Raw genomic sequence first — 20,587 nt, 5'->3', positions numbered from 1 at the left:
ATCGACAGGGAAGCCAATCGGTGGTATATTGATGGGCGTGCGCGATGACGAGAACCGCCGTGACCAGGACAACAATGGCGTTGACGAGGAAGGCGATGATGATGATGACGACGACTGATGATGACGGGGGTTGGGAGGAGGCCCTCCCCTCTCACCTTGGACGCTGCCCAGTCGAACCAGCCCTTGGCGTGTGGCTCGATGTTGATGAGCACCAGGCCCTCGACCAGGCTCGGGTTGTTCATCTGCGATCGCCGCCACCGCCACACACAGACAGAGCCCGGCCGTTACACGTCGCTACACAACGCACGCATGTGCCTGTACGTCTAACTTCTTTTGGACCGTACGTAGCCAACCGTGTAAAATCGGAGGTGATATACACATATACACACACAAGCAGTATGTATTAATTATTATCAGCCACGATCTATCCACTGCTGAATGAAGGTCCTCCCCAAGCTGGCAACATCGCGAACGACGGCCTCGCGATGCAACGCCGCCACCGGAACCACGGCACGACGCCACGCGGGGACGCGGGCTGAGCCCCTGGGTGGGCACCCTGGCAGAAGAAGAAGAAGCCGGACTACCAGTCGGGACACCACCCCCCCCCCCCCCTTGCCGTCCCCGCGACAGCTCCCCCCTCGCGATCTCTACAGGAGTCTGTCAGGGCCTTCTGCTGCTTACGGATGCGAACAGGGGACACCACGTGGGTTGGGTCTCTCACCGGTCCCTGCCATGGTGCTCGTGCATCGAGGCTCTGCACTGTTTTCATTTCAGGTGTCACAGCCTCTATTTCCCCCCCCCCCTCCTCTCTCGCTTTGCTGGAGAGACGTAGCTCTACGATTATCATCTTACTCCTTCCACTTTAAATCTCTGTTCCGCTACGAGATGGCGATTCGACGGTAGCAGGGCTCTATGGCGGGGGGAGGGGGGGGGAGGTCAGGTGTCCGCTCCCTCTGCGGCCCGTGGGGGGAACGGTCAACACGAGAAGACGAAATAAGAAATCACACGGTGCAAAAGCGGCGTCGGCAGAGGCCGTTTTTGTTCCTCCCGGCTTTGGCGTGCACTACCCGTCCCGGAGGTCTCGATTGATACGCGTCACGAACAGAGGGACCAAGTGCAATGCGCGCGAGCACGCAGAGATGTGCGCAAGTGCATTTATACGTGCACCGCGCTCGGTCTCGATGAAAACCAAAGTTGCACGATTAAGGCCGTGTCACAAGTGTCAATTAATATTAGGCGGGCAAGTGGAGTTGTAGCGAGCGCCTATAACGGTCAATGATGCAGCACGAGCTTGGCCAATCGCTGAGGGCTCCAGGCCTGGCTGCCTTCCAACTGGTCTGTGGTTCCTCCGAATAGTTCTCTCTCTCTCTCTACAAGAGTGAGCGACTCCCGTGTTATTATTGTAAAGTACTCACGGCCATCCGCGCCAGCACGTATGAGCCTGCGCCCACTCCAATCCCAATGATGCTCTTCAGGCTGCGGAGATTCCACACAAAATGAAGCACACGGGGTCAGAGCAGAGTTCAACGACCAGCAGCGGTTCAACAGCGGCGGAAGCCACTGCCGATGACGAAATCGACAACGAACGACGATTATGGCCACTAAAGCGTAGAGATGGGAAGAAAATTGTCTCCACTTCCTCTTTTGTACCCGGGCCCCTTTAGCCGCGGTGGTCACCCTCACGCCCTTCCTCCCAGAGGCAGGAAACCCCCGACAAGCCACGTGCAGCGTGATGGGGCAGGCCGCGCCGGTGGCATCACAAGAGCCACCCATCACCTCCCGTCCAACGGCACACGCGGGGCCAGCGGCGAGACTTTCCACTTTCCGCCGCCCCACTTCCCCAACTGTATTCGTGCTGTCCGATTGGTCGATCAGCCAAAGCGATAACCGCGTGATTTTGGGATGCACCGCGGTGCTGCTCGGCACGACGTCCGACGTTTCGATCCACGTGCCGGGAGCGGCCTCTAGATACCGGATTCAACTTTGCGTCAAGTTGGGGCATCGTTGGCAGACGCCACGCGGCGACGGGACCGTGCTGGCGGTAGCGCGTCCGCCGCATGTTGCGATGTTGTCATTTTTCGACACCGGGGAGGGTATTGACCGGCGCCGGTCACATGGCAGCATTCCGACGTTGTCCACACGGAGCTCGGACGCGCTCGAGCGAGCAATTGCTCGAGGCGAGGGGTACGCGTCCGTGGAGATGAAGACTCCTCACCTGAAATGGGTCATGATCCCGGGCAGCATGTCGGCCAGCTGGTCCATGGACGGGTACTGGTACCTGGCCATGCAGGACAAGACAGCGGTTACACTTGCAGAAAACAAAAATAGCCGTGCGGCCGAACATAACGTTTTTCCCAATCTACAATTAAGCTGCGCCGGCCCGGTCCGGAGGGGAGTGGATCGGGGAGGTGCCAATGTTGCTTTTCCCACTGCAGAAGCGGAGCAGTGCCGCGGGGGTCAGCACCGCATGTTCAAGCATACCGACCCACCGACCAACACGAGACAAAAACAACAAAAATTATGAACGCTGGCCCCGCTTGGCCCCGAGCCAGAATCAAATGTGTAAGAGGTTCACGGTCTCCTAGTGACTTGGCTCTGCAAATACGGTCATCGCCCTCGGTTTTAACGGGCCACGTACGGACCTAGAAGAAGGTTCACGATCGGGGCGTTCACTCCAACAGGGATGGCAACTCGAAATGCGGCCATTGAAAAAACACACGACAAGCTGAACGCATCGCAGCGTCCGCGTAGATTCTGTGTTTAGCGTGTTAGTCACACCACGACTGCCCCAATTCTCCGCAGCTCCGCGCCTGCGATTTCTTGTTAGTGTCTAAATCGGTGACAATTTGCAGCTTCGTTTGCAGCGATCAACTCTCTCCCTCTCACTGCTCGCGAGACGACGCCACGGTTGTCTCCGGCAGTGGTGCACAAAGCAGTGCATCTAAACAGAGGCGACACGAAGGTGCCGCTACTCTGAAGGGCGGCAGGCTCATTTGGGAATAACACATTTTTTGTTATTTTACCCAATCTTAGCCCAACCGGGCTCCATGGCGTCGTGCCAAGACACTGAGATTTAACTTGGCAGTGTCAGACAACAGCCCTAGGACGAGGACATAACAGAACTGCTTCTGATATGTCGTCAAGCGACCTTTGGTCGGCAGGAGGAAGCAATTTGTTACTCGCTCTGCACGTGAGCGTCATGTCCATCGCACGACATGAAAACTGACAATTAATTCTCAGAGATGGTGGAACCAAATTTAATGCGACGGTTTAGTTTTTTCTGTGCGCAGTCATTCGCGACCGGGCTGAGACCTTCAACTCGCTGCACGGATCAGCGGCCGAAACCTGGATTCGAACCCAGGTTATTCCTCGGTCACGAAGGTTCCACTCTCCGGAGCTCGGAGTGACGGCCGCCTCCTCCTGAACAAGGAGATGGATTGGGAGTGCGCGACAATTACCCCTGCGGGAACAGCGGCGCCCCCGGCTGCTGGCCCGGAGCGTCGATGTGGTAGACGGCGAAGTTCTTGATGATCTCCTGCATGTCCTCGTAGTTGAAGAGGGCGTTGAAGCACGATTTGTCTGCCGGGAGAACGAGGAGGACGAGGAGGTGACGACAATGACACCGCAGCAACCCGATGACAAACGACAAGACCCACCGGACGAATGGCAACCGCGACATTCGCATCGAGAGACGGAGGCCGTGGATTTGTTAAGGCCGATGACGACGACGACACAAGCAAGAGGTTAGAATTTTAGTCTACGGCCAAATAATCCGGGATTTGCCCAATCTCGTCAGATCGTAAGGCTGGATGACGACGTATCAGAGAGAGGGTGGCCAAGAGAGAGAGACCGACCAAACCACGGACCAGGATTCAAACTCACAACCACCCCCATCCCCACCCTGATACTCCAACCACAGCGCTGCCTGACCACATATTCCTATGGGGCTCGGAATCGGCTTAGGCCCACCTGCAGCCAGGAGGAGACCATCAAAAACGTCACGCGTGGAAATCCCTTCCAGCCCCGGCGGGAGTGGAGGGGGTTTAACCCTGGGGCTTAGAGGCGCCACGATCCCTTGAAAGCGCCGGCGTGCTCGTTAAGTTCCACGCCACCTCCGCATCGGCCCGAAAGCAGGCAGTGGTGCGGGCGCCAATCACACGTCCGTGAGCGCGACGCGAGCCTGCCCGCCGTCACGCCCGGAGAAAGCGTGTCTCTCGCTCTCCCTGTGCTCACATGTATTTTTCTCCAGGCCCTCCGGTTTTCCCTCAATATTTAGAAACACGTGTTTGAGAGTTTTTGGCTGCTATAAATTTCGACGTGATAAGCCACTCCCGTTTAGCTGTCACGTGTGGCCAGATCACTCCTGAAAAAGAGCTGTATAGCTCAGTAATGCCTTACCTGGTAAAATAAAAATGGTTTTGTTTGTTTGGGTGCTGCTGCTGCTGCCACCAGGGTTTGGGGTCGTAGTGGTCTTTCCCAGGATCGTCCCTCTTGCCGATGGCAGCTGCCGTCCGGGGAATTCTGTTAATCTTCCCGGCGACATCAGAAATCGCACTATTTTGTCACCTCGGTAAAAATAATAATAATGCGTTTACGCATAGTGCTCCAACCCCTCTTCAGGTATCGCGAGATGCTCCCCCCCTTGCTGTTATAACGAGTCCCAGTATTCTTGTAGCTCAGAGGTTAGAGAACCCACCGCTCCTAGGTTTTGGCAGCGTGCTGGCAGACAGCGGTCATCCCATCACTTGCCACCGAAGTTCAAGAAAGCAATAAAATCGAACTTGTGCCACCGCACCCCGAGCAGTGCGCCGAATGCTGCCCTGGGATGAACGTCTCCTCGAATGTATTTGGGGCCACGTTGACCAGAGGGCAGCTCCATTCGGCTGGCAGCACCGCGGAACCATGGACAGGAGCTGGCCCGGCGGGTTGTAGCCTGCGCCAGTATATTTAGTAGGTGGCACGGGATATAAATAGACTTGTACACAGACACGCACGCGGACATCTATGTGCACGCTCTCGTTACACAAAAACAAAACCGAAAACCGGAGCCCCAAGCACAGCTGCAGTGGCTCCCAACCTCAACAACAACAGCAGCAGCAGCACGGTGGAATGGGCCGCACTCATCTGTTGACTGGTTGCCAGGGTCAAGCGGTGTAAATTCCACATTCCCATGACGGTGTCCGGTATCTCCATTCGCTAAACACGAGAGCGAAGTCGGTGCTTCTACCGGGTTGGAAGCCGACTTGCTGTCGCCGCGAGCTACGAGCACCCAGGAGGCGGGTGGCTCTCCCGTACGCTTCGTCGCCGCCGCCGCCGGGACCCACGAGAAGCAAGCATGCAGCACGGCTTCTCCCCGTCAGTCAGCAAACTGGCTCGGAGCGGAATTTGCTTGCTGAACAGAATGTCTCTCTCTCTCTCCCCCTGCAGCCGTCAGGATAGACCCCCCCCCCCCCCCCACGTGACGACAGAATCTGTCGAAAACACCAATAGCTCAAATAACCGCAGGCTCGAGTCCGCTCGGTGGGCTCCTGTTTATCCGCACTGGTGGGGTGGGGGGGGGCTGCTATGGATCTTAACAACCACCTTCATTCACGTATTCTGCTTCTCCTAGACGAGCGGTAAGCGCCGTACATCACGGTCAATAGGATGAACACCCCTCCCTCCAATCCCTCTCTCCCATCCGCACCGTGGCGCTGAACAATCGGAGAACCTCGGCGCGTGGATAATGAGAAGGTGGCGGCATGCCGGGCACGCCGATGAACCTCGTTGGGTTAACTTGCAGACGTATTGGTTCAAAAGTGCCCGCAAGTCTGCTGCTATTTACAGGAAAACACGAGAATCCTGTATGAAGAAAAAAAATCCCAGACGGGGAAGCGGATGCGAGCAGACCGCCGAAATTAGCCGAAGACGATCCTAAACCCACGTGTGCCGCTGGACGGGAGGTGGTGGGCGGGGCTTTGTGACGCCATCATCCGCGGCGCCACACCGGGTCTGGCCGGGAGGGGCGGCCGCCGAGTGAACCACGTCAAGCCACCGCGACGAGTCGGCTGAGCTGAGCAAGCGCTCCGGCTCTCCCAGCGAGCACGGTGGCCACTGCTCACGGAGCATGCGCTCCCCCCCCCCCCTCTCGCTCCCTCGCCACACTCCCCAGGCCAGCATGAGCGGACACGTGGAGCTTTACCCAGCTGCGATTACGGATCGGGGCGAATTTCGCCAGCATTTAAGCAGCTGCGCACAATGCATTGTGTTGCTGTTACGCGAATGGAATTAAGCGGGCCAAACCCACGGGACACTCCTTCCCTGCGACAATCGGAGGGACAGGGAATTACCCCGGGGTGACGATCGGACGTCCCGGCCGGGAGGGGGGCGACAGGAATTCCCGCAATGCGGCCGGCATTCGGGGCGCAGATTCCTGAGAGCGCTGCGCATTTAGCGAGCTCCAGATTGAGCGGTGGGGCCACTCGGGGTGGGGGGCCACTCGGGGTGGGGGGGGGGGGGCACTCGGGGGGGGGGGCCATGCTGCAATTTGTGGCACAAGCCACGGAAGTCAAAACCGGAGCAGCTCGAGTGGTGCGGGAACGCCCCCCTCCCTCCTTCCCAGGTGCAGACCCCTCACCCTCCCCCCTCACCCCCCCACCTCTCACCCTCCCCGCCACCCCTCCCCCATCACCCCCCACACCCTCCCCCATCAACCTCCCTCACCCTCCCGCGCCCACCACTGTGTTTTTGCAATCGGGATGTCCCCGCTATCCGCCGCGTAAAAATAAAAAATAAACCACGGCGGGCAGCTGTGTGTGTGTGCGCCGCGGGCCGCTGTGTGTGTGTGTGCGCTGCGGGCCGCTGTGTGTCTGTGTGTGTGTGTGTGCGCTGCGGGCCGCTGTGTGTCTGTGTGTGCGCGCCACTAAAACTCTTGCAGATGTTAAACCGGGGCGGCCGTCTCCAGTTGTTTTTGGTCGGTTTGTTTACACTGTACGAGCGAAGCCTCCTCTGCCAACGCGCTCGCTCGATCTCTCACTGTCCCCATGTGTTTTTACTCTCAAGTGTGGGGATTGCGCAGGAGAGACACGCGGGGCTGTGTGTCTGTGTGTATACAAGTCGGTTGGGGGCGTAAAGTTGTTTGGAGCCAATGTCCCCCCCCCGACGGATACGGGATACGGGTGCCACCAACATCGGCCAATCACGTGGCCCGACGCTGGATTAGTTTTATAGCATGCCGTAAACACGGACAACACATCTCGCTTCAAGTCGCTCCACTCGCTTCAAAATGTCAAAAGTATTTGAATGACAAAAATTACAAAAAAAATATTATTTTAAAGTTTTCGACAACGCAATCCACTGCAAGAGGAGCGTCCACTCAGGGATGACAGCACGGATTAGGAATTCTCCCCTGACATCAGTTTGTGGACGAGGCCTGGCTGAACAGTCAGCCAGGCCTGTGCTGCTGCTCACCACGTGGCCACACAATCACCTGACGGTGCCGACGACGGCAATATATACGACGGTAGAGAAGATGGCGGTGGTCACGACATTAAGCGCTATCACGATGATGGTGACAGCGGTGGCGGTGTTTACGCAGAGACCGGTGCACTGTGGCATGAACGCAGAGAAAACGGCGGCGCGCTCCATGACCGTTGTTGATGATGTTCACGTTGACGAGGATGAAGATCCTAGTTTGTGTTGGCAATTATGTTTGGCCAGTCACTTAAGTGCTGCATGTGGCACGGAAACAGCGAGTGCCTGGAAAAAAACCTGCTCATAAGGGGAAAGACACCGCAAGCCCCACCACCAAAAGACAAGTGATCAACTTCCCTGCCATGCTGCTACCCATCTCCTCCTGGCCATCTCTTTCACGTGTAACGACGTAAATGAGCCGTTCTATGGCGCCAGTGGGTGTACTATACCTAGGGGCTCACTAGAGGGCAGCTTCCGGATGTCACGGAGGTCGGCTCAGGACACGACAGTCTGGGTGAACCCGCGAGAGCACGTGACCAGGAGGGGGTGAAGCGGGCCACGTGATGTGGAGCCAGAGCCTCCGCGAAGGATCGAGAAGGGGTCACGCCACAGGAGAGAGAGGGGGCGGGGCTGTTCGACCCGGGAATGAGGCCGCCGCCTTCTTCGATCCTCGCTCTTCGGTCCCCGCACACGACGACCCGGCGGCGTGTCGGCTGTTCTGGTTCGAGCGTATCGTGATTCCGTTCAAGTGGTTAGGAACGGTGGCCACCACGTTACGTAGTTAACCCGTAATGTACATAGTTATCCGGAATGTACATAGTTAACCTTGGAACGTTGAGCAGTGTTGGTTGTGTTAGTGAACTCACGTGTTGCCTCCAAGTGTTGGTGTGCGCCTGAATAGAACCCACTACACCTACACATGTACCAGTAGTAACTTTCATCCTCACTCTCTACGAGTTAAATTTTAAACGTGTACTTTTATTGAGGGACGGTGTGTTGTCTTGGGGCGATCTGGGACTCTTTTTGTTGTTGGTTTGCTGCCTTGACCAAGTTTGGGAATTGGTGCGATTATGCAACTTTAACTTATGCACTTTACATATTTTATTTATTTTCAGTGGCTTGCTTACCTGTCCCACACGTTGCACCCCCTATCGTTGTTTTGTACCGTTTGTTCTTCTCACTTTCTGACCTTCTGCTGCTGAATCTGTGAAAAATAGATTCCTAGCTCATCGGATTTCTCCAGGATAAATAAATAAATATTCTGCTCTCGTAGCCCCAGGGGGTTCGCGGTCACCACGACGGCCGCACGATGCGCTCGATCCACGGTGGGGGTGTGCGGCCACTCACGGTTCAGGCCGATGTCGTGGTAGGTGAGGATTGCGGGGCGGTTGCCCTTGCCGGAGCCGCGCACGGTCACGTGCAGCAGGCCGTACCCCGTCTGGATGTCGTGCTCCTGCACGCGCGCCACATCGACGCAAAAACAAACGACTAAAGACACAACCACGCGGGGTGGGGACTCCGCCCAGACGTGTCCACAATCACTCCGCTGCTGGATGAAGGCCTTCCCCCCCCACCCCCCGCCCATCTTCTCCCCCCCACCCCCCGCCCATCCTCCCCCCCCCACCCCCCGCCCATCTTCCCCCCCCCCCCCCCGTCAAGTCGCGGGTGGCAGCGGTTGGTGGGAGTGCCGAGCTGCCGGCACTGCTCAACTCCTGGGTCCGGGTGCAGGCGGCAGCCCAGTGATTAAACGGGCTGCTCCCGGTGGCGTTGCGTGCGTACCTTGCTCTCGACGTCGACGAAGGCTTGTGCAGAGACTTCACCCTCCTGCAGGCGGATCGGGGTGGGGGGGGGGGGTCGACAGAGAGGGCAAAGGTCAAGGCAAGAAGAGTGCCGAGTCATCCACCAGCAGTGCCACCGCTGCTCACATTCAAGGCCACACTGCGAAGTCGCGGCTCGGCTCTGGCTTAGCGTACGGGAACAAACGATGACGCCGTGGGGCCACGTCGTGTGTCGAAGGCTCGCTGGCGGCAGGCCACCGTCTCAGCCGCCCGGCGCCTCTCCCCACGGTGCGAGCGTTCGGCCCCAGCCCTGCCTCCAGGATTTCTGGAGGACAAATTTATCCAACAGACACCCCCCGCGCCCCCCCCCCCTCCCCCCCCCCCCGTTATAGCCTTTAGGAGACCATTGGGGCAAGTGCCGTAAGCGAGTAGCACCTACGAAGGCCGGCAAGGTACACGAGGAGGCGGGGATGGTCGGCACCACGCCCGGCAGTGCACGGGCGCAGCCACTCACCGCGGCCTCGGGGATGACGGGCACGGGCGTGGGGACGTTCTCCACCAGCAGTGGTTTCGCCTCGGTCAACTGGATGTCCTGAAGCTCGGACGCCATCGCTTCTGCCAGCTCGGGTGAGAGGGCAGCTGCCGAGGGTGGCGCTGGCTCTGCTCGCGGATCTCGTGAAGCTGCTCCTGCCAGGAACGAGGAGCCGGGGCGACGCGCCGTTAGAGACACCACGGGGGCGAGGGCGGAGCGCAGGCTCGGCCGCCTCGAGATAGACGAGCGATAATTACGATGACCGAATATGCAGACCTGGATTTGAACTCACGAACTAACAACCGCAGAGCGAGGTTTCTGTAACAGTCACCCCGAGGGAGGGAGCAGTGTGTGACAAAACACGAACGGTAACCACGCATGTCACCACTCCGCGTGTACACGTGTCCGCAGCGGTCCCGTGGGATCTATTAGGCCGGCGCGCTACAGTGCGCTAATCAAGCAGGTGAGAAGGGGAGAGGGAGCTCTAAACTTAGAGCGCGGTATTCTAGGAGCGAGCTACATCCATCACCGTTTTACCGGAGCGCCGAGTCTCACCGACCAGTGTCTGGGTCACTCGTAGCAATGATACCAATCATAACGACGACGATTTCAACTTGTAACACGGCTCACAAGGAGAGCGAGCAACTCGGAGGCATCAGGAGGAAGCACAGACGAGCGGGAACACAGCCACGCGGTGACACGGTGCTACCAACAATTGCCCAAGCTCTGCAGTCCTATATATATATATATATGCCAAGGTGATATTGGACAATTCCTGAGCATTTTAAAGTTGGTAGACAGGAGGAGGCACGTGACTAAGCAGCAGTCACGGCCGTAGCTGGATACTAAATGTGGTGTGCCAAGATCCAGAATTGTTATTATTCTTTTTTTCCCCAAGGGTCGCCCCAACCCGGACTCGCCCGGCTGGAATGAATCCCCGGGCGTGGCGTTTTAACTCTGTGCGTTGGGAGGATTTAGGTATCGTTATCGTCTGGACACAATTGTGACATCGAAAACACGAGAGCAGCAGACACACAAACACCATGACAACGGGAGAGAATTGCTCACAGAATGAACCGTTGAGAATTGTGGAGAACGAATTGCAGAGAATGAATGCGACGAACCGCAATGTCCCCACCACATGCCTCGTCGAGCCCCCCCCCCCCCCCGTCCCTCCTCCCCGGGCCTCTCCCCATTCCAGATTAGACCCTGCCTGGAAACCAACAGCGCCAAGCCAAACCGAATAACCCGTAGCACCCGTGGCACACGCGGATGCAGCCCCCAGTGGGAGCGTGGAAAGCACGCGCAAACCGTAGTGGAGCACATGATGAGCTGGCGTGGAGCGCGAACATTCAGCAGAGGGATTGAAGGACCTCTCCCCCCCCTCATCCCCTTCCCCCACCCCCGGAGCTGCCCGGTGAATATCTGAAACGCTGCCGACGAATGATCAAAGCGAGCAGTGACATTACTCCGTGGTGCAGGGTTTGAGATATGGACTCGCAGCACACAGACCCATGGACTCGCAGCACACAGACCCATGGACTCGCAGCACACAGACCCATGGACTCGCAGCACACAGACCCATGGACTCGCAGCACACAGACCCATGGACTCGCATGCAGTGGCGTAATTATGTGGGCGACGGTTGGAGGTTGACGACTGCTGTCGCACCGCGGGCTATTCTTAACTTCCCGTAATTGGTGTCAGAGATGGATTTACATAACGAGGCTCGGCTCGACAGTGGCACCATCGGGAAAAGAACACCATCACCATCCCCACCGCCGCCGCCGCCACCTCAAGGCACAAGAGACGGCGAGAACAGCCGCGCCAGATAACTTCTAGCAGCTTCCGAGCAAGCGGCTTTAGCGCCCCCCCGCCCCCCCAACCCCCCCCCCGCTCGTGCCAGCGAGTCGCTCGGGAACCGTGCGCCGCACCGCAAACGTTTCTGGCGGACAAAACAAGAGGCCTTATTTTGCCACACACGTCCCCTCTCCCGGAGTGGCACGGCGGTGGCGAAGCAACGACCGTGCGCTGCCTGCCAAGATCCACGCCCGCCTGCCCGTCTATTATTGTTTCTTTAGAGGTAAAAAAAAAAAATTGCCGCAGTATTTTTTGTCCCCCCCCCCCCCTTCCATCAAAGTTGTTTTTTTCGTCTTCACAAAAATCGGCTCCAATTCAGGCATCGCCAAGAGCGCTCGGGGAATTCTAACGGAACGAAGCCTCTCAAAGGGCTTCTCACAGCGAGTGACGCCGAGTAGCGGGGGCTGTTTTGTTTACAGAAAACAATTAAGTGCACCGATATCTGAGAATCACTGTTCGCCGATTTAAAAATAAAAAGCTTTTTTTTATAATTTCAGGAAGAGACCTCGTAAACAACGCCGACGTGCATTCTGCCGTGCCGGCCGCCCCAATGGTGAAGCCACACCAGGAGCCAAAGCAACTGTTGGCAGTCCGACCGCCCCAGCGGAGGGAAACTCCACATTCCCATGCCTCGGGCCTGCCCATCCTACACGACAACCACCGCGGACTTGCCACTAAAGCGGTACTCTTGTAGAGACCCCCGAGTGGATGATGATGGGCTACGCCAATACCCCAGCTGGGATGTGAACTCGCGACCTTCTCGTTACTGAACCCGAATATTTGCAACGGGCCCCTCCACGATCAACAGTGACCGCCGAGGTCTTGTTCGTGCGGCTGCCGTTGCTGCAGAGCAACAACTTTTGCGGAGGTCTAACGCCGAGCGCACGGCAGAGAACCCACCCACCGCAGACCCCATCGCAGGGACATTTCTGCCATTTTTAGTTCGCAAAGCCAAACGTGTGCATGCGTCCCTGTGGCAGGCTCTGGCAGGCTCTGGCAGGCGCTGGCAGGCGCTGGCAGGCTGTGGCGGTCACGGCGATTGTCAAGCGAATGTCACAACGATGAATCGATGACGTCGCTAAGAGAGAGGGGCGACGAGCTATGGTGACAGCAGCCAGAGAGAAAAAGTTACAGGTTGCAGATTTCGCTTCTACCTCATTACTTTATTCAAATAATGCCACTGGTCAGGCATTCCAATGCATACCATTGTCATTATATCCGACTGAAATCATTATGAATGTTGCACGACGGTCCCTCTTCCATGACAACCCCTGCTGAGCTTGTGAGACCTGACTAGGCCAGGTGCATTCTGGGCGATTTGGTCATGGATGCTGCGGGGCTGCATTGTCAGCAGAGGAGCGGCGGAGCCAAACACACAGTTTGTACTGTACTACGCTGCAACGACTTGACCAACCCACACAGACTAACGTGAGATATGGTCACACGAACCCCAAACCCCCCCACCACGAGCCACAAGGTGTGGGGGGGAAGGCCCTCATCCAGCAATGGAGAGACACACAGGGCTGTGACCGACGCGACAAGGGGATGAGGACTTCGTCCAGCAGTGGATTATTTACAAAGGGTCGTTAAATATTATAGCAATGTCATTCGTCGCCAACAGAGCAGACCTTCTAAGGTTGTCCCCATGGCGGACTCGGTATGCAAAATAAATACGATCACATTCCAACCATCGCCCATTCGCAGACACCACCACTCACCCGACCCTGGACAGACTTTGCCAACACTCAATCACCGTTGGCCCGCTTGCCACCAGCTGCCTCCACCGCCCACCGGCACGAGCGTGCGACACGGCGCCAGGTCCACCAAGCGGCGCTGCCACTCGCGTGTTTCACACCTAGGTCAACAGTCGGCAGCTCATCGCTTGCACACGGGTGGACGAAGGCCGACGGCGGAGAAGGCCGACGACGCTCGCATTTGGAACGAGCCCCTGCCGGGATCTGTATGGCGAAGACTGCTCAAGTCAACGCTGTGACCGGCAGACTATCCTACGCACGCATCCCATTGGCCGTGCAGAGCCACCTTCCCCCTCCCATCGCTCCGCCCCTTCCAAAAATGGCCCCACCCCGTTGCACCTGCGCATTCATTTAGTTATGACATCAACTCGACCGATTTTGAGTTGAAGGGCTGTGGAGACCAGTGACGGATTCTCCTAATAGCAAGACTAGCTACATACGTAGTAGCTACATAGTAGTAGCTACATGTGTAGTAGCTACACGTGTAGTAGCTGCACGTGTAGTAGCTGCACGTGTAGTAGCTATGGGCCCCGCACTTTCAAGGGCCCCGCACTAAATGCTTTCAAGCTATCAATTCCGGTTCAGTGATTCTGCACTTGCTCCATTACTATAGTACTATACCGCCTTCAACTTTTATGAACTGGGTGTTTAAGGTTAGCGATTTGTCGTATTATCTGGCTGTATAGCAAATGAAAATATACAATTACTCTACTACGCAAGTAAAAATGTGTGCGTTTTAATAGTTATGTTTTTATATATATTAGGGCCCCTTTATAACATATGCTACAGGCCCCCACACGGCACTGGTGGAGACACCCGCGGTGCAGGGCAGCAGCAGCAAAGGGAGACCGAGGGGTTGAGATGGGGGGATGCGGTGGAGCGAGATACGAGGACCGCGGAGATGGACAGAGAAGAGGCACGGAACGGAAGCTCCAAAATATCGAATCTAGAGCGCCGTCCAAGAAGAACATTCATGACTGACGTAAATTGTAACGATGTCACAAAAAGCCTGGAAAACAAAACATTTGGCAGAGTCAATGGCAACAACACTTCTCATTGTAGTTATCCACCACCACCACACAGCCATCCGCCATCGCCGCGCCCATCTCAAACATCGACGGCAGCAGGGGCGGCGACAAGTGGCGGGGGTGGCAGCGGACGGCGACGACCGTCACCGAAGAGCAGCGGCCACCCCTGGCAACGAAGGCAGCAGAGGCGACGACAGCGAAGATCGCCGGCAGGAGCGCACCGCGCACGCCTAACGATGTTTGTGCTGCCGAGCGCGGAGCTTTCGGCTTAACCCCGGGAGGGGCTTTGCTCCTTCGCAAGCCCCTAGATCCACGGATAATCTCGGATAATAGGATGAACGTTGCTGCCAACATTGACCTAAAACTTGAAAGTTAAGTGACTGTTGCCGTCGGTGGCATACAAAGAGGAATACAAAAAAACACACACGTTTGTCAAGCGACGCGCGTAGCGGGCTGTCGATGCAGAATTCATCGAGCTGCCTTCTCACACATTCCAGTCCAAAGGCTTCTTTGAACTCCGAACTATTATTACTGTTACTCTATGGAGCGCACACTCGACTCAAGTTGCAATCATGGTGCCGTCATGTCTGGGGTGCAGCACCCAGTTTCCCTCCTCACCGCAACGGTTAAGATGACGACGATCGACGATTCAGCATTCGCCGATCCACTCGTCGACCGGTGGTCAGTGCCCTCCTCGCGACTCGTCTATCGCTACAAGCAGACGGTTACTGTAACCGTGAACTACACTCCCAATCCCCTGGGTCGGGAGAGAAATGGGTGCCACAAAAAGAGAGCGCTGTGCTACCGTGTGCGGGGGCTTTTAATATCCTGTCCAACACGGTATGTGCCACAGGAGGTGTGTACGGACACGCGTGAAGCATGCTGAGCGAAATTTGGATGTGCCAATTTGTTTCAATTTCCCAATTACTGTACGCAGGTTAACGGTGCAGCTCATCGTCGCCATACCACAAACCAAAAGGCACTTCACAATTCGACACCCTGCAGCTGAGCAGTGCACCGGCCATGTGCCAGAGACACCCAAGATACGCTGCCTAAAAAACAATCATATACAAGCCCTTCTCTTCTGACATTGCCCAAAACGTCACGTGTTACATGTAATTTTATTTTAAGGCCACTGTACCTAAATGTGTGGAGTTTTTTTTGTTCTCCCGGCTTGTACACCACTGCCAAAGCAGCAGCATCATTATCACAAATAACTCAGTCTTGATATATTTATTTCATTTTATCAAATGACAAATGACTCCCCGCTAAGCTTTCAAAACAATATCTGTTTGCGAGCACCTATTAAAGCTTGTGGAGTGGAGCAGTGGTGTGGCGGGCAGCATCGCGGCTACGAACCGACCGAGCGAAATTCAATTGCTGGTTGTGGTAAATATCAGCGGCACGGCGAGCGGTCTCGGGTTTCTCCGGTTTACCAACCTACACCGACCAGCGATACCACGTGGGGAGGCCTTCATCCAGCAGTGGGCTTGACAAGGGCTCTGAATTATAATTACTATCAAAATTATTATCATTAATCAGGCTGGCACGTCACGCGACCGTAAGAAACCAGCAATTAAGCAGGTCCAACCAATCGCCTTTGTGCGTCAACCACAGCCTGGCATCCATTTTAGTCCGAGTCGACCCAGAGGACACCCAAATAAAAAAAGCAACGTGCCAACGACGACAGCGGCACAGGTGATCACGACAGCGGCACAGGTGATCACGACAGCGCGCACTCTCACGTCGAGGCCAGCACTCGCAGCGCTGGCGACAGGCGTCGCAAGAGAGGAAGGGACTACTTTCGCCGTGGTGTGCAAGGGTAAGAGAATGTAATCTCTCACCTTCATTCACTGGATGCCAATTAGAGCCATTGGCCAAGATGCTAACCCTACCACTGCATAGCATTTTGTTAAGAGGGAGTGTGGCGTGGGTGGGTTACCAACGGATATTACGTAGATGGAAGCAGAAGCTTGGAGAGATGTCCAAGGCGTGCGTGCTTGGGATTACCGAACATTACGTGACGGGGCAGTGAGCAATACACGGATCGGAGAACGTACACAGGAGAGGTGCACGACACCGACCTGGGGAAGAGCGAGCGCGCTCCGGGCGGGACGCGGCACGCCTAGAAGGGACGAGACCTAACGACGGAGCGGCAGTCAACGGACCAAACGCTCGCCCAGGGAGGATTCCGAACCGCGGAGCCGTGAAATCGGCTCCAGAGCGCAGGAGCTTCGTCGATGGGACGCTGCGGCACAACGCGGCGAGAGGCAGCGAATGCTTTGGAAGGACTTCAACCGGCAGTTGATTGATCTTGGACGACGATAATGATTGCACTGTTTGCGATGTAATTAGTGAATTCAGCAAGCAGGCAAATAACCTTCCAGATACAAAACGATAACGATTTGAGTTTCATGGAGCCGACCTCCTTTGCCGGGGGGCTTCTCAGAGCACTTTAACATCAAGCCTCAAACATCTGAAAGGGCATCCCCCCCCCCCCCCCCAGCGGCAGCTCTCCCTGCGCATTACAAGGTGACCCAGGCATCTGGCCTGCCAGTCCGGTGCGACGATCGCTGCCGCTGTGCGTAATCCCATTCGGGCGGTAACAATTAGCGCTCGCGCCCACCAAACAAACGGCGACCACAACCTGGGAGCAATGCTAACAATGTGTGGAAATTAGCTCCCCGCATCCTGCACAAGGGTCTCCCTGGGAGCTTGCCGGGCTCAGCAATGCCCCCGCTGCCTCTGTCCATAGCTCAGGCTCTCTGGAACGTCGCAAGTACACAATGCGAGTGCCAAACACAACCACAATGAACAAAGCCCCCGTTATTTATTTTCCAAAGCAGATCACTGTACTGATGTTTATGCAGCAGCTGCGCTATGGGGTAATCCATTTAATACGTACGCAAAAATCTGTCAAAACTTGACCTCTCCACCCCTCCCTGTATGCACGCGGACCTTTTACACCCCCCCCACCCCCACCTGCGTACGTTCGCCTGACGCACCCCCCCCCCAATCCTAAACAAAGGCCGATATTTAATCCACGCAAAAACGATCAAGGATTAATAATATGAACGTGTTGAAGCAAACAGTCCACCGCCGGACTATCTAACTCATTTGAAGGCCAATGTAGACACATTATTATTGAGGCTTCACCCCCCCCCCCCCCTTCCTATGCGTACATTGTCAGTGCCCCCCCCCCCATACGCAAGCGTTCGCATTTGGGTTAACCTCCCCCCCTCCATGCGTACGTACTAAATGGATGTCCCCTAGTGGGTGGCTCAGTGGCGTAGCTATTGAGGGTGCAGGCGGTGCAACTGCACTCGAGGATCGTGGCTAAGGAGATGCCAAGGCGCAGGAATACAACGTGGGGTGTGGGGGGGCACCATTTCATTCCTTGCACCAGGGCCGGTGCCAAACCACGCGGCTAAGCCACTGCGGTGGTCGCAAAGACTTAAAAATAAAAGGCTTTAGCGCTGCAGAGCTCGGCTCACTTTGAAGTGAAAGCGCTCAGTGGCCGCGCCTGCACAGACTGGAGTGGGCGTGCGGGTTGTAGAAAACTGGCTTCCGTGAAATGTGGAATAGGCCACTGAACACGAATGGCTGCGTTCCCACGACGATTAGGAACTCGACCCAGAGCTGGGGCATGGCTGGGCTCTCCCAAACCCGCGGCTCCGTGAGCCCAGTCTCTTTCACCCCCACGCCCCTTCCCCCACCCGCCAGCCTTCCTTTTACAACCGGAAGAAAATAATGGTAGCTTTAAAATAAAAAGCTTGTTAAAATAAACTAAAATAAACTTTTTATTTTACCAGGTAAGGCTCACCGATCTATATAGTTACTTTTCATCAGCTACCTGGCCGCAAATGATAGCTCAACGAAGTGGATATGTGGAAATTTGTTGCAGCCAAATACTCCGAACGCACGATGTTGATTCTAAATGCGGAGGGAAAAACCGAAGGACCTGGAGAAAAATCCATGCAACCACGGGGAGAGAGAGACATGCAAACTGTAAATATAAAGGCGTCATTGTCGGGATCGAACGCGTGACCCTCCTGTGTAACAGGAGAGGTAGTTAACATCTCGCCACGAGCCGAAGAACCCAGTCAGATCCGTCGCAGAGCAGCTTGAGCTTCTTCCTCCCGTTGGAGAACGGCCCACGGAAGCGGAGATCGTAGAGCTACCTCCGAGATCCCTTCATCCAGTGACCTCCACACACAGTGGAGGGCAGCACTTTCCTACCCGACAGAGAGGTCCTTCGCACGAGTCTAAGCGGTATATTTTTTTATTCTCAGAGCTGAAATTTAGCCAAATTCAAATGCAGAACAAAATGGGATGCGATCATTGAGATTTTTCTTATGCGATGGGGTCCATTGGTGACCGGGTTATATCCTCACGTTTATGTGATCTTTGCCATGTTTCCTAAAAACATGGCCCTGCAACGGAGAAAAAGACGATGGCTTGTGTTGCGATCGGAACATCGTCATATATTTTATTATTTTTTCTATCTACGTGGCTTTACCGAAAGACCCAAAAAGAATATGAATTCCTGCAGTCACGAAAGCTTTAAGTCAAGATTTAATTGTATTCACGCTGTAAACAGGGCCCACACGCCTGCAAACTGTAAATCGCTGGTAAACAAAACTCAAGACTTGTAGCGCTGGCAAAAGCAGCCGTGAAGTGGCGTGAAATGTTCAAGACGAGCTCCTCGGGGTTTGCCCAAGAGAGACCAAAACAAGAGCGAACTGGCCGAGTGTGGTGTTGTGGCAGCTGAGAGGGAACACGCACACGCGCGCGTGCACACACGCACGTGCACACAGAGCAAGGAAGAGGGGGAAACGGAGGGAGATTGGCCCCTACGCTACCACAACGTAAGAAAGAAACCCAACCACCACCCAATCGCGAGAACCTCGCGTACCTACACCCACCCCCCCCGTCCACATCAGCATGGCTAAACGGTCGCAAAATTCTTCCACTCCACATTCGTGTGCGCTCGCATGGACGGCACCCACGCCGCCGTCATGCGCACTTCGACCGCGGCTACACGCGTGCGCTCGCACCGTTGCAGTAAAGCACCCAATCTTATCGGATCTCGGAAGTCACTCAGGGCCGAGTCCGATTGGTCCACGGATGGTTGCTACTTGGATTGCCTGGGTAATACCAGGTGTTGTAGGTATGGGCTGCGAGGTGGCCAAGAGGCGACAGCACCGATGCTTACGCAACACCACTTTAGCCACTCAATTCAGGCAGAGTCTACCTCAGGACCTGTTAAGGTATTGAACACTGGTGTTGGCCGAGGGCAGGAATCCAACTCGGGTCGCTGGGTTTGTTGTGGACCAACCACGACCACTCCCCAACAAAGAGCTCGCATTACAGTACATATTACATTGGAATAGGCTCACAAAGACAAACGCGCGCAAACACATACACATGCCGCAGGCCACACACACTGCAGTCCAAACACGCAGGAGTGAAACACGCGCGCACACACACACCAACAACACGTGGCCACTTGGCCGCACATTGCGAACCCAACGTCAGGAAAAAAACGGCCGGACACGAAACTCTGTCGCTCCACTCTCTCCCGGGCGCCAACTTCCCTGAAGCTGGAAACCGAGCAGAGGCATTAGAGCATCAGCAGCATCAGCAGCATCAGTAGGGCACGGAATCCCATGGTGCCGCGGGGTGGGGCCGGGCTTACACGGGAGGTAGGGCTATGGAGGCACCGATGGTGGAAACCGGTCCAGAGTTTTGCTTGCGTTGAACCAATGCCGCTGAAATTGCATCGCTCGCTTATTTATTGTGGTAGGGTTGGATTGGTCGGCTCGCTTGGTTGAACCGTGAGCAAAAATAGAAGAGAGAAAACCGCAGAGTAATCAAATTCCTGAGCCCGCAGCTCTGCCTGCGCTCTGGTTTGGCGATGACAAAAGACAAAATGCCCTTTTGAACTCCGTGGCATGTTTTCGTTTTGGAGGAACTGTCCAGACAGCCCTCCCATTCCCTCGCTTGCACATACGGCCACGCGCACCCCCGATGGGAGTTCAGTGGAGTAACTTTGCTGATAACGGGAGCCGATAATAGTGACATCCCCTCTCGTCCACACATTGTCCCATTCGCGCACAGCGACGGCTAATGTGTTTACAGTACTTCATTCCAGACGCCTCTACTCGCAACTGGCATGAACAC

At 55.8% G+C, this 20,587-nt stretch overlaps 1 protein-coding gene across 3 annotated transcripts in view; it reads right to left on the bottom strand.

Annotated features, from left to right (window-relative positions):
• The window catches only part of LOC133356004 (protein NDRG3-like), a 52,450-nt gene that overhangs the window by 9,185 nt on the left and 22,678 nt on the right, over positions 1-20,587 (bottom strand). Inside the window, exons 2-8 of one of the 3 annotated variants that reach the window (XM_061573482.1) lie at positions 9,745-9,917; positions 9,232-9,276; positions 8,800-8,905; positions 3,459-3,579; positions 2,216-2,278; positions 1,416-1,476; positions 156-242 (exon numbers count right to left, since the gene is read on the bottom strand). In XM_061573482.1, the coding sequence (XP_061429466.1) occupies positions 156-242; positions 1,416-1,476; positions 2,216-2,278; positions 3,459-3,579; positions 8,800-8,905; positions 9,232-9,276; positions 9,745-9,840 (579 nt within the window). In that variant the 5' untranslated portion in view covers positions 9,841-9,917. The remainder of the gene's footprint in view (positions 1-155; positions 243-1,415; positions 1,477-2,215; positions 2,279-3,458; positions 3,580-8,799; positions 8,906-9,231; positions 9,277-9,744; positions 9,918-20,587) is intronic. The other 2 variants (XM_061573483.1, XM_061573484.1) reach the window with 2 other exon arrangements.

The sequence above is a fragment of the Lethenteron reissneri genome, chromosome 52 (genome assembly GCF_015708825.2).
Source record: "Lethenteron reissneri isolate LAM-NWPU_2019-01 chromosome 52, ASM1570882v1, whole genome shotgun sequence".
Taxonomy (NCBI): Eukaryota; Metazoa; Chordata; class Hyperoartia; order Petromyzontiformes; family Petromyzontidae; genus Lethenteron; species Lethenteron reissneri.
Note: the sequence above shows the minus strand (reverse complement) of the source record. Positions and strands in the feature narration are given on the sequence as shown.